The sequence below is a fragment of a genome, unplaced genomic scaffold (assembly GCF_019419815.1).
Source record: "Pyrus x bretschneideri cultivar Hongxiangsu unplaced genomic scaffold, Pyrus_bretschneideri_v1 Contig17, whole genome shotgun sequence".
Lineage (NCBI taxonomy): Eukaryota > Viridiplantae > Streptophyta > Magnoliopsida > Rosales > Rosaceae > Pyrus > Pyrus x bretschneideri.
In genome coordinates this window covers 943,119-957,035 of record NW_025999468.1, presented here as the reverse complement: position 1 = coordinate 957,035, position 13,917 = coordinate 943,119, and the positions used below count along the sequence as shown (strand labels likewise).

General features: G+C 37.1%; 2 protein-coding genes across 2 annotated transcripts; both read left to right on the top strand.

The window, feature by feature from the left end:
* The first annotated feature begins 927 nt into the window (after positions 1-927).
* Positions 928-4,398, top strand: LOC125467834 (transcription factor TGA7-like). Its single transcript, XM_048581469.1, has 9 exons — positions 928-1,215; positions 1,733-1,894; positions 1,998-2,069; positions 2,255-2,314; positions 2,410-2,487; positions 2,605-2,668; positions 2,817-3,088; positions 3,186-3,413; positions 3,907-4,398. The coding sequence occupies exons 1-9, from the start codon at positions 1,177-1,179 to the stop codon at positions 4,057-4,059; spliced, it is 1,128 nt and encodes a 375-aa protein (XP_048437426.1). The 5' UTR covers positions 928-1,176; the 3' UTR covers positions 4,060-4,398.
* Positions 4,399-11,582: 7,184 nt separating this feature from the next.
* Positions 11,583-13,878, top strand: LOC103957002 (uncharacterized J domain-containing protein C4H3.01). The gene is made up of 5 exons (XM_009369066.3): positions 11,583-11,891; positions 12,001-12,075; positions 12,756-12,895; positions 13,058-13,195; positions 13,509-13,878. The coding sequence occupies exons 1-5, from the start codon at positions 11,648-11,650 to the stop codon at positions 13,716-13,718; spliced, it is 807 nt and encodes a 268-aa protein (XP_009367341.2). The 5' UTR covers positions 11,583-11,647; the 3' UTR covers positions 13,719-13,878.
* The last annotated feature ends 39 nt before the right edge of the window (positions 13,879-13,917 follow it).

The following is a 13,917-nucleotide window of genomic DNA, read 5'->3' as shown; positions in this document are numbered from 1 at the left end:
TTGCACACTTTGGGCAGAGCCGCGAAACGTCTTAAAGAGAGCGGCTTAGTCCGCGACTCATCCCAAGAATCATTCACCACTCAAGGCTTCTACATTTTTCGGGTAACTTCGTTCCTTTCTATTTCAGTTTACAACTTTAATAACCAAAAAATAGTATATGATCATTTTAGCCATTGAATTTAAAATCATTTCAAGTAGGATACCAAATACAGAGGTAGTGAGCCATTAATTAAATTACGTGTTGCTAAAAGTCACTTACTTTTATGTTCCTTAAATTAGCAAAACCATTATGTAATTTACTTGTATTATAAGTAACCGACTATTTCAAAAAAAATCTCTTTCTAATGAACCTAAAAAACCCTTATGAGTATTGATCATCTTATCATTGGATTCAATACAATCGAAGTGAGCCATTAGATTACGTGTTACTCATTGGTTGCTCACTTTGACGTCCATCAAGTGAGCCAAACTACAAAATCGTGTTCTAATAAAATACTAGTTATATATGGGGGAGGTACATTACACAACATTAACCAACTTACATTGTGTATGTGTAGTACACAATAAGTAAGTTTTCAGTGTACTTAAAATGCGATTATGTGACGTTACTATTTTGTTCAAATTATAATATATAAACTCAAATTTTATTAATATACTATAAAAGTGCAACATATCAATCTTATCGTTTCCTCTCATCATGTTCATGATAAACTACGTGCTTGCACCGATAAAAATTTCTTGAAGCACACAATTATTTCTTCTCTTTTTAGCTCTTTTTTTTCTTTTGTTTGTTTTTTCGGCAAAAGCAAAAGAAAAGAAAGATACAAAGTAATGAAAAAGATGTTAGTGGGGACGTAGAGACGTTAACAGTTTACTGTAGCGCTCTGAGGAAAGAATTTATATTTTACGGTGGGGGCGTATGGGTTCCTGCAAAGTTTTGCTTAAAAATCATCTGCGGAATTTTATGACAAATGATTCCCACAAATTTGGGTTTCCCCAAATGATCTTTGGGAATGTTGAACTACCACGGTCCTCCCCAACCCAACCCAGAAAACCCTATTCACCATCTTCCTCCATTAATTCCCACATTAATTTGTTCGGTCTGATTGAATGACTCAGAGCTCTGAAGTTTCAAGCTACTTTCCGTTTGGTGAGAGAGAAAGATAGTTTATTTTCATGGCTTCCACTTTTGCTGGAGTAGGCATGTTACAAGAGGTAATTAAAGTCATTGTTTTCCCTTGCAAGTACATATATTACTATAATATTACTGCACAGATTATCACTTCCCTCCCTAAGTTTTTATTGATCGTTATCCATTTCGTCTAATCATTTAAAGTGCAAGTTTTTCATGTTTTCATGCTTCTTCTTTGGTTTTCAATGTTTTTTTTCCTGGTTTAAGGCTTCTGTTTCACCATGCAAATCCTTTCCTTTTTAAGGAGGTTCCCAAAAATTCAACTTTCTGATGCTGTAGTTAGAACCATCTCAAGTTATAATTTGTTTGAATATTACTTGTTACCTTGTGTTTTCAATTTCTGAATTTTCGGGCCATTTTCTAGCACTTTTGTCTGTTCGGTGTCTCATCGGTTCTTTTTTTGATTAAAAGTTTGCAACGGATTCTATCTGCACATATTTACGGGACATATTTATTGGTCTTATTCATGAAGCTGTGAGTTCGCAGCAGTGATTATGAAATCTATTCGTTTACTTGTTTGTTTGTTGAATTTGTTGCTAGAGTATGAGCTATCCATCAACTCAGTTTGCCACCTCAAGACAAATGGGGATATACGAGCCGTTCCGCCAGGTTGATGTGTGGAAAGAAACCTTGAGAGGTGATCACGGCTCTAACACAGCTGCTTCCTCAATTATAGAAGTGGATTCTGGGATCGAAACCAAGGTGAAGAACATAAATGAATCTCTTGGTCCCTTTTTCTTCAATGTTAGTTCAATTTATTTCTTCTGATTGAGCTTCAATTAATTTCCTGATTTTCTTCCTCTAGTTTGGATTTGTTTCTCATGAATCCATGATGCCTTCTGGCAATGATCATGAACCGAACAGATCGGCTGATAAGGTGATATAGCTATGCTCTCCCCAACTTTCCTTGTTTCTTAACTAGCAAGGCAACATATCTGTGTCATTTTTGTTATTCATTCATATATCTTATCAATAAAAAAGACCATACTGTCATCAATGCAATTTTGGTATTTTTTGTTATCATTTTCGTGTAAATTGATTCTGAAGTGCACATATTCACAGGCACGGAGACGGTTAGAACAAAATCGTGAAGCTGCACGCAAGAGTCGTATACGAAAAAAAGTGAATATCAATCACATACAAGTCCTTATTTATTGGTGCATTTCTTGCTACATCCTATGAAGTTATTTGAATGATTTCATCTTGTACTACCACAGGCTTATGTTCAACAACTCGAAACAAGCCGCTTAAAACTAGCAAAGCTGGAGCAGGAACTTGACAAAGCTAGAAAACAGGTGAGTTGAAAATCACCATTCTTCATCTTTGATCATGTTACCAGATACATTTGTTTCCATATTAGGCAGAATCAAATTGGTATTCATCGGATGAACCCGTGACTGCCTGATTTGCAGGGTGCCTATGCAGGCAATGCATTAGGTACTAGTCATATGGGATACAACGGAGCTTTGAATTCAGGTTTGTGATTCTGAACTCCTTAAATTGTTGCAAAAATATTTCCCTCAATGACCTAACGACGTATTTGTTTTCGAGAAATTTTTACGTGTTTTTCGTAGATTATTGTGTTTATAGTGCCATTTTGTTAATCCAGTTGTGGATCTTGCAGGGATCACTACATTTGAGATGGAATATGGACACTGGGTTGAAGAACAATACAGACAGAATGTTGAACTCAGAAATGCACTGCAAGATCATGTAACGGACATAGAACTGCTGAAACTCGTGAAGGGTGCCTTGAACCACTACGCCAATCTTTTCCGAATGAAGGCAGATGCAGCAAGGGCTGATGTCTTTTACTTACTCTCTGGCATATGGCGAACATCAGTTGAACGCTATTTTCATTGGATTGGAGGATTTCGCCCCTCAGAGCTGCTAAACGTAACTTAACTTAGTTCACATCATTTCTGATGAGTTATAGTGCAATATTTTTTTCATTTAAGTGCATAACATGCTGCTTATTGTTTCGTTTATTCAGATTGTGTTGCCGCAGCTTCAGCCATTGACTGATCAACAACTTTTGGATTTCTGTAACCTGCGGCTATCGTCTCAGCAAGCGGAGGATGCTCTCTCGCAGGGTATGGACAAACTGCAGCAGACATTGGCACTCAGCATAGCAGCTGATCAAATGAGTGGACAAAGTTTCGGATCTCAGATGGCTTCTGCACTTGAGAAGTTGGAAGCACTAGAGAACTTTGTCAGCCAGGTGATTCATCAGATTCCAATCATAATTTTTTACAATTAGACTCATAATTGCAGGGTACTTAATAAAATTGCATAGATCCAATACTAATTGTATTTCTTGATTATTCTCCAAAGGGTCTAAGAAATTGGGTAATATGTAAAAATATAATGGTTACTGACTGTTAATCGAAAATTGAACCGAGTAGCACTAAACAAACAATAAGCCGTACATAAACAAATGTTTAGTGCCCCTTGAGTGTCTGTTTAGTGTCCCTTCAGTTCTAATTTTGATAAAAAAAATCTGTAACTCGAATTGGTTCCATTTGTGTACATTTTCCCTAAAAAAAAGACTCATCAAAATTTAACTAAATTCTGTTATATAACTTCACGTTCTTATAACGAATTCAAACTTCAATGGGGTGAGAAACTGTTAATAAGCGATAATGTAAGAAATTCCTTGTGACAATTCACTCCCTTTGATGAGGTATATTGTATGTTTCTCTTGTCCATGGCAGGCAGATCACCTTCGGCAGCAAACACTGCAGCAAATGTCTCGAATCCTCACAACATACCAAGCAGCGCAAGCCTTGCTTGCAATGGGGGAGTACTTTCACCGGCTACGTGCCCTCAGTTCTCTTTGGACTGCTCGTCCCCGTGAACCAACATAGTCAGCTGCAATGTACCCTCCGTAGTTATATGTATTCTTTTTCCATTATATTACGAACTTATATCTCCCTGTTTCAGCAGGTGTAAATATGTAGAAGCTTGATGATGAGGGTTACCAATTCAAAACATATAGGTTTCAAGTTATGTCCAATGCATGTAGCATATACTAGTTTCTCAAGGGTAGGAATCATTTGCTCGCCAAAACGCTTATCTGTTGTTGGGTGCAGTATTAAGGTTTTTCGAGTCATTTGATTGTAGCCAGAATTGATGTATAATTTGGAATTATTTCTGTATATGCTTGATGATTCTGAACATTATATCCACATGTATAAGTCATGCAAGATTACGAGGAAAACTTAGCTGAAACCTGCGGGCAACAATTTTCTCTTTTGCACGAGAAGAGAAACAAACACAATTAGTGCGTACAACCTGAATGCGTAGTCATGATCAAAAGTGTATAATATTATCATGAAAAGTTGAACTCGACTGTACTAATTGAACTGAAAAACCAAGTACCGACCATACCAAATTAAACCGGACTATACCATACTAGTGGTTGTTGGAAATTTTGAGTAGAAATTTCTTTGTCCCACATTGGCAATTTTCAAAAGATTTCTTCACTTTATAATGTTTTGTCCTTTATAGAAAACTATTAGAGTAATAGGCTTTGAAGATTAAAATTGGGTTCACCCTTAATATTGGGCTTTGGGGTGTACCAAGGCATTGGGCTCGGGCTCTAATAATTACATTAATTAATTATTTTTTGGATTTAATTAATTAATTATTTTTTACCAAGTCATACATGGATCGTTCCTAAGAGCAACTCCACCCCTATCCACTTTGCGCCAGCACCCAGCCCATTTATCCACTTAATTGAACAGTAACAGACTCAATGAACAGTAATAGGCCAAAGCATCTCCACCCCAAAAAAAAATGTGCTGGCACCTAGTCTAAAAATGCGCTGGCACAAACGATCTCCACCCCTACAAAATGCGCTGGCACCCAGTCCATTTAAAATATTAAATAATTTTTTTATAAAATAATAAAAAAAAATAGTTTTAATTTCGGATAGGATTTTTAACCAATCTCGTCACGCCACGTGTTATTATCCGAACGTACTATTTTTTGAATAGATTTCCGCTAAGATTTTCAACCAATCCCGACAACCCACGTGTCACTTCCTGTTTACAATAATTTAGGCAAGATTTCGATAAGATTTTTAACCAATCTCGTCACGCCACGTGTCATTATCCGAACGTACTATTTTTTGAATAGATTTCCGCTAAGATTTTCAACCAATCACGTAGTGCCACGTGGCATTGTCCAGAACCTCATCTTCTTTTTTTTTGTCCATATAAACCCTATATCCCTACATCCATCCTCACACTAAACTCAATCCTTTTTTTTAGCTCAGAATTCTTCTTTATCGTTTTCAAATCTTGAGTTCTTACAATGTCTTCTTCAAGGAGAGCGTATAAACAGTTGCAAGAGCAGCAAAAAAGGTTGTTGGCACAACAGGAAGAATTGGTCAATCTTGACCAAGATGGAGGTGGAGATAAGGTCTTCGCAATGGAGGAGGATGAGGATGATCACCATAGAAGGCGGAGGGCCTCACATTCTCGCCATATCATGCAAGCTATGGGTCAGATAGCCAAACCCGGACGTGCGGCAAACATCGATAGAAGAAGGGAAAGACGAGGTAAAGATCTCTTGGAAGATTATTTTATTCCCAACAGCGTTTACCCTGATCATGTTTTTAGACGTCGTTTTAGAATGCAACGAAGTTTGTTCGCTAAAATCATGAGTGATGTTTGCAACCATGATCCATATTTTGTGCAAAAAGAGGATGCTTTTCATGTGCTAGGTCTTCTTCCTGAGCAAAAAATTACGGCTGCCTTGCGAATGCTTGCATATGGAGCATCTGCAGATCAAGTGGATGAGATCGCAAGGATGGGAAAAACAACAGTTCTGGAGTCCCTGATGCGGTTTTGCTCTGCAATTGAAGCCCTCTACACCAATGAGTACCTTCGGCAACCCACGCCAAGGGACATGCGAAGGCTTCTGAGGAAGGGTGAGATGCGAGGCTTCCCTGGCATGATTGGAAGCATCGACTGCATGCACTGGACATGGAAAAACTGTCCAAGTGCGTGGCAAGGAGCTTATGGCGACAGAAAATGAGCCAAAAGCATCATTTTGGAAGCGGTGGCTTCTTTTGATACATGGATTTGGCATGCTTTTTTTGGTGTTCCAGGAGCTCAGAATGACCTAAATGTCCTTGCCCAATCTCCAGTATTTGACGAACTGCTACAAAGGCGTGGGCCGAGATGCACATATTGGGTTAATGGTACTAAATACGAGGGACCATACTACCTTGCAGATGGTATTTACCCAAGGTGGTCAACATTTGTCAAAACAGTGCCACACCCGCAGAGTGAAAAAGATAAACACTTCGCAAAGTGTCAAGAAGGGTGTAGGAAGGATGTCGAGCGTTGTTTTGGTATCCTGCAAGCTCGTGTGCAGCTAGAATGTTTGATGTCGAGGCTCTTCGATCCATCATGATGACGTGTATTATTCTCCACAACATGATTGTTGAAGACGAGTATGATTATGATGCCGTCGATGAATACGAGCCGGATCCGATGAACAACTCAAGAACACAAATCTACTATGCTCATGACCGGACCGAAGATCCCGTGCAACACGAGCCGTTGGAACGGGATGGACGTTACAATGAATTGATCGTTCAACGATACACTTCATTGCAAGAGCCATATTGGCACATAGCCCGCCAGAATGACTTGATTGACCATCAGTGGAGATTGCACGAAGGCGAAGATAATTAAAATAAGGCTTGTGGTTGAAGAATAAAGTGTATTGTTTTTTAAGTAATCTTATTTAGTGTGTTTGCTTTCTTTTTTAAGTTTAAATGGTGAGGTTATGTAATTTTATTTGGTGTTTTAAGTTTAAATGGTGAGGTTATGTAATTTTAAGTTTAAATGGTGTTTTAAGTTTAAATGGTGTTTTATGTAATTTTATTTGGTGTTTTAAGTTTAAATGGTTTTTTTTTAAGTTTAAATGGTGAGGTTATGTAATTTGAAGTTTAAATTAAATAAAGTTCTAAAAGTAAATAAGAAATTACATAAGAAATTAAATAAAGTTCTAAAAATAAATAAGAAATTACATAAGAAATTAAATAAAGTTCTAAAAGTAAATAAGAAATTACAAAAGAAATTAAATAAAGTTCTAAAAATAAATAAGAAATTAAATAAAGTTCTAAAAATAAATAAGAAATTACATAAGAAATTAAATAAAGTAGTACAAATAAATGCGAAATTATACAAACTCTGTGGAGTTAGGATATGTGGTGCTAGGATCTTGGTTGCTAGGATTTCTGTAGCTGGAACCCCCTTGACTTGTTTCGGCATCTCTTGCACGCCTCCTTCGCACGACATCTCTTTTTTCTGATGTCCAAAAATATTTTGAATTCGGAGACAGTCCTACTAGAGACTTGTTCATAGTGTCACGATCTGTTTGAGCCATCCTTTCTTCTCTAAGCATCTCATTCTCTCGATGAAGTGCTTCTCTAATCATCTCGTTCTCTCGATTAACTATTTCTCTTTGTCTCTCAGACGCCGCATCACGAGCCTCAGTAGCTGCAATAATTGCTGCCACAGCAGCAGCTTTTTCCTCATCTCTAGCCTTTTCCCATGCCATGTTCATTTCACCTTGACGAGTAAGTTCCTCCATATATTTAGTGTAGTCATTTTTGGAAGAACTACCTTTTTTCTTTGATGCCTTTTTACCTTGAGGCCTGAGGGACTGACGAGTCGGTTGGGTCTCTGGCACTTGTTCAGGCATCCCTTCCGTGTCTTCAAATGTGTTGGCTTCTTGTTCGGCTGTGTCTGCTTCTGGCGAACTGTGTAGACCCATACCGTGCATGACAACTTCTGGACCGGTTGCCACAATTTTGTATCTAGGGCAATCTTTGACAATTTGCCAACATTCCCATTTGTTGAATGATTTGTTATGGTTCTTTGCATTGTAGAATGCTTGTGCTTGTAGTGTCTATAAAAATTACATAAGAATTGTGGAATGCATAAAAATTATATAAAAATTACATAAAAATTACATAAGTATTTGGAATGCATATTACATAAAAATTACATAAGAAATTAAATAAGAATTGTGGAATGCATAAAAATTATATAAAAATTACATAAAAATTACATAAGTATTTGGAATGCATATTACATAAAAATTACATAAGAAATTAAATAAATTAAAATATTGATGTGGGTGGAATGCATATAAATAAATAAAAATATTGTTACCTCATCCGCTAAACTTGTCCCACTATGCAAATTACCAGAAGCATGAGAGAGGGTGTTTTTCCAACAAGTAAAGGATGCATTGAGTTTTTTCCAACGACCTTGAAGACCTTGACTAGATCTGGCATCTTTTCCATGTACATCTTTTCCATGTACATCGTTGAACGATTTCGTAATTTTACTCCACATTTCTCGCTTATCCATCTCATTACCCGTAATCGGGTCATGAGTAGTGCGAACCCAACATTCACACAACGTAACATCTTCACTGAGCTTCCACGAAGTCATTTTTTTCTCTCAAAGTGTACAAAATATTCAAATGTAGAAAGTGTAGAAAGTGTAGAAAATATTGAAATGTGGTGTAAGGTGGAAGATGAGGGTTAGGTATTTATAGAAAAAAAAAATTAATTTTTTAAAATTTTTCTGTATTTTTTAAAAAAATTTTGACATTTTTTAATTAATTTTTAATAAATTTTAATGTTGTAATTAATCGGGACCGTTGGATTTGAAAAATAATCAAATCCAACAGCCAACACGATGCCACGTGGCCAACGGTCAAATTTCTGACCGTTGGGCCTTTTTTTTTTTTTTTTTTAATTTTTGGTCAAATAAACGTGGACCGTTGATCTGTGATCGGACGGTCCAATTTAAAATTTAAATTTAAATTTTTTTTACCGTTGCAAATCCAACGGCCTAAAAAACTAGCCGTTGGAAATCCAACGGCTCTGAGGAGGCCACGTATCCTTCACCCCGGACGACTGCAAGTGGGCCTGCACGCGGGCCCCAGCGCCTGCACAGCCTGTCGGCTACGCGCCCCGGGCACCGCGTGTGTTGCACGCGCCAGAAACAGACCGGCTTATGGGTCTGTCCATTTTGGGCTGGGCTGTTGACTGGCACGGGCTGGGTGCCAGTCAATTGCACGGGCTGGAGCAGATTCACTTGGTGCCAGTCCATTTTCTTCACTTGGTGCCAGTCCATTTTCTTTGGGCTGGAGTTGCTCTAATGGCCTTAATTAATTAATTAATTTTGAATTTAATTAATATATAATTAATTACCAAGATAGGCAGTTAGGATTTCTTAAACTTTTTGCAACTGTTATAGTTCATTTGTTCTGCATTATTAATAAAATCAACTAATTCTTGAATGTGTAGTTAATTTTTAGTTTTCTCCCATACCTCAAAGTTTATAGAGTTTAGAGTTTATTTTTTACAATGATCGATCAAAATATAAATATGCACCAATCAACTAAATATTATGCAAACACATTTATCACACAAAGTGTGATGGGAAAAATAAATATATGTTGCGTGATATATCACTAAAATTTACTTATGAAATTCAGGTTTTGAAAAGACCAAATATTTATGTTATTTGTTTTGAGGCATTAGTGGCTTCATGAGAGCCATGCTTTTTTTTTTTTTGTTTTTTTTTTTTAATTTTTTTTGTTTAAACATGAGATCCATGCTTTCAAGCTACCCATATACTTATGCTAGTTACCAATTTTTATCTTGTCCAAGGCAGGCATATGATGATCTTCGGCAGAAAACTCTGCAGAAACTCTCTCGAATCTTAATGACGCGCACCAAGCAACGCGAGGGTTGCTTGCACGGAGGGAAGACTTTCACCGGCCACATCCCCTGTATTCTCGTTGGACTGCTTGACCCCGTGAACAGAGCCCGTCCTGAGATTTCAGAAGTCCTGTGTGAAAATGAATTAGAGATCCTAAAAAGTACTAAGAATTTAATTTTTTTTAATTTTTTTGTTCAAAATAATAATTTTAGTTTTCAATTGAGCTTCTATAAATTCTAATAGTACAAACAAATTTAACAAATCAACAAGTGAAAAGGTGGAATGGTTCGAAACTTATCTCCATCATTTTTTCAGTTTATATTTTTATTAAATGCATAAGCTTCCACAAAATAATATAAAAATTCCACATAATAACATGAAAATTCAAACTCTGACTCTCTAGGATGATGTAAAGAAGCAATAATTCCACTTGTCCTAAGACTCAAGTTTGTAATATTCTACACTTACTACTATATATACGTATATGCATGCAAAATTGAAAAATCAGGGGCCCTTCCGAGATGGGGGCCCTCTGCGGTAGCACCACTTGCAACCCCTCAGCGCCTGCTCTGCCCATGAACTGATATAGTCAGCTGCCACCTAGTCTCCATTGATACATGTAGTTCACAAGTGTAAATATGAACAAGTTTAGTGCCCGAGTATTACCAATTCAAAACACACATTTAAGTCCAGCTATGAGATTGAAAGTTCCCCTATTGATCTTAAAAATTGAAATCTGAACATCAAAAGTCATGTAAGATGAGGAGAAAAACTTAGCTGACGCTGCTATATATAACATTATTTTGTGTTACGCTAAAAAAGATACCAACACAATAAGGCATACAACTAGGACAAAATATATATATATATATATGTATATCTAAATGTGCATTTTTGGTCAACAATTTAATAACAATTATCACATTACTTAGTATAACGATTTATTGACATTCTTTATCTTCACTTATAAGTGAGGTTTTGAATTTGATTCTCGTTTATGATGAATTTGAACTAAATGACTAACTCATGCATAAAAAATAAAAATAAAAGATAAGTTGAAAAATACCATAGTTTGGGGTACTCTTTTTATATAAGGTAATGCTAGGAAGACTAAATTTATAGACAACATTTTGAAAACTAAAGGACAGGAAGTGAATGATTAATTTATTACTTAAATATTAATAAACGTCTTTTACTTATAAGTAATGTTAGAGAGATCAAAATTTTAAACCAATTTTGCAAATCAAATGATGTGTTATCAACAGAAGAAAAACACGTTAATCAACACATAAGTAATAAGCTAATCATCTTCAACTAAATTATTTAATTTAAAATTTTGACCTACCTAACATTACCCTTCATTTATATTCTCTCCTTTGGCGGGTAAGTCCAAGATCCTAACTGTCATGCTGCAGGAGGCCTCTGTCCAGAAAATTTCCCGGGAAAAAAAATAAATAAAAGGCGAAAATATAAAAAGCCAAAATTACAAATAAAACAAAGAAACCCAGATTCAGTCAGATTCTGAAAATATTCATTATCAGAACCTTTCCACTTCCTTCACGCCTCTAAACCTTCTCACCCCCAAATTCAAAACCCTAATTTCCATTTCCAATTTTGTTGGATCCAATTCTTTCCAATTCGGTCGGAGCCCCGATCCGACAGCCTGAGAAGTACCTGAACAGGAACCAAAAAAATGAGCAATTTGAGAACCATGTGTAGGCCCCACACGGTCTTAACCTCCTTCGTGTATTGCAGACACCAAGCTCGCTTCAGTTCTAGGGTTTCGTTTCGAAATCCTAATTGCAGCCCTCGCTTTCCTCCGGTGTCCGATTTCGCGAGATTGAATTGGGGCGGGTCGTGGTTCCGGGTCAATCAGAGACGGACCGTGGTTCGGGCTTCCAGTTGGGACCACCCCAAATCTCCCTACGAAACTCTTGGTAATTGAATTAAGCTCTGATCTTTGGTTTTGTAAATTCTGGAATTTGCAACGTTTTCACTGTTTCTGACTTTTTGGTTTTTGAATTTTTTTTGTTTTTTGAAACGCAGAATTAGAGAGGGACGCTGACGATGACCAGATAAAGATTGCTTACAGACGGCTGGCCAAGTTTTATCATCCGGATGGTTTGTTCCCTTGTCTTGTTTCCAAATGCTTTTCCAAGTTTTCGATTTCATGTCTGTGAAATTGTGAATTGCTACTTTGGTAGTGGTGACTGCTATCACAAGTAATATGTGTAAACAATTATTGCTTTAATATGGCGAGACGCAGAAACCCTTTTGTAAAAGCTTTGTTAGTTTCAACTTGAAGAAACCTTTTGCACTTTGTGTGCAACAGAGCTATCGTGCAAAAGGGCCCTATGGCATTGGGAGTTGTTTTTATTCCTTGCAGCCACGTTTGGTGTGTAGAATTGGAATTGGAATTGGATGACTAGCTAGTGTAAGAAACGAAGGCCGACTTCCAAATTTTGTCTAAGCTGAAGGAGGGATAAGTTTTCTGACAAATCTATGTAATTCATTCAACTTGGACAAAATTTCGAAGTTGCCCTCCATGTCTTCCCTCAATATACCTCGAATCCAATTCAAGGTGGCCTAATTTTCGTGTCATGTTTTTTAAACTGATATCAGACGTTGCTTTTCGCCTTTCATTGCGTATTAGGTTGCTGCACGTATTGGTTTCTACCTTTAAAAGTTAGATCGTCAGTAAATGTGCTCTTTACAATATTTTGTGCCGTCTTCTTTTGTGTATTGGTTTTTGCTTGAAAGTTGAAAATTGGAGTTGATCTAGTTTTCTTTCCTTTTTCAAGTTTACAATGGTAGAGGGACTCTAGAGGATGGGGAAACAGCTGAAGCTAGATTTATTAAGATTCAAGCTGCTTATGAGTTGCTCATGGATGACGAGAAGAGGGGCCAATATGATAGGGATAACCGACTCAACCCAATGAAAGTAAGATTTGAAGTTTGCATATAAGTTGCTTTGTACTTTCTTGCTTATTCTTTTTAGGATAGATATAGGAAAATGTAGAATAGATTCACGAGTTGCATTAATCAGACCAGCTCGTATTTTCGTTGTTTTTTAACGATTTCTTTGTGTGCACAATTGTATCAGGCATCTCAAGCATGGATGGAATGGCTAATTAAAAAGCGAAAAGCTTTTGATCAGCGAGGTGATATGGCAATAGCAGCTTGGCAAGAGCAACAGCAGCGTGAGATGAATATTCGCGCACGTCGACTTTCTCGTTCCAAGGTATAGAATCATTCTCTTAGTACACGAATCAGCTGTTAAACATAGTTTCTGTAGTTCAGAAATAAAAATGGAAGTTCTCCATTCTACCTGTTTGATAAATACTGCAAGCCCAGCCTTTTGCAGGATGCAAAAAAACATAAACGGGAATCATATATTCTATTTGTCTCTTATCATTACCGATCAAACACTATTCAGAATCTCGTGCTCCTCTCTATGATCTTATTGTTAGAAATTCGGATAAAGCTATCGTGTCTTTGTTTCGGCTGCATTTCTCTGTAACTGATTTCCTAGGGTCGATGTATTCGGCATCCAGGTTGACCCAGATGAAGAGAAGAGAATCCTGGCAAGAGAAAAAAAGGCCTCGGCAGAGTATTTCTCCAGTACCCTCAAGCGACACACGCTAGTCTTAAAGAAAAGGGACCTAATGCGAAGGAAAGCAGAGGAAGACAAGAAAAAGCTCATCGGTCAGCTTTTAGCCGCAGAGGGACTTGAGCTCGACACAGAGGACGAAGAAAAACGGTAGAGCAAGACTTCCTTCTTTGGCTTTGTATTACAGAATACACTTTGTAATCGCCACTGCAGACAAATCCGTCCATCCGTCTATTGTACGAGAGAAAATCAATCTGTATATATCTTTCGTCGAAGAAATTTATAGAAATTAACGAGAAATTACCCTGCAATTATATTAGTGCATCCGTTCTCGTGCACCTTCAAAGTTTCTC

Excerpts from the sequence above, each read along its gene's own strand:
- LOC125467834 (XM_048581469.1), top strand. The coding sequence starts at position 1,177 with ATGGCTTCCACTTTTGCTGGAGTAGGCATGTTACAAGAG. Across the intron at positions 2,315-2,409 it reads AGAGTCGTATACGAAAAAAA|GCTTATGTTCAACAACTCGA; the intron begins GTGAATATCAAT and ends GTACTACCACAG. Across the intron at positions 2,669-2,816 it reads CAACGGAGCTTTGAATTCAG|GGATCACTACATTTGAGATG; the intron begins GTTTGTGATTCT and ends TGGATCTTGCAG.
- LOC103957002 (XM_009369066.3), top strand. The coding sequence starts at position 11,648 with ATGAGCAATTTGAGAACCATGTGTAGGCCCCACACGGTCTTAACCTCC. Across the intron at positions 11,892-12,000 it reads ATCTCCCTACGAAACTCTTG|AATTAGAGAGGGACGCTGAC; the intron begins GTAATTGAATTA and ends TTTGAAACGCAG. Across the intron at positions 12,076-12,755 it reads CAAGTTTTATCATCCGGATG|TTTACAATGGTAGAGGGACT; the intron begins GTTTGTTCCCTT and ends TCCTTTTTCAAG.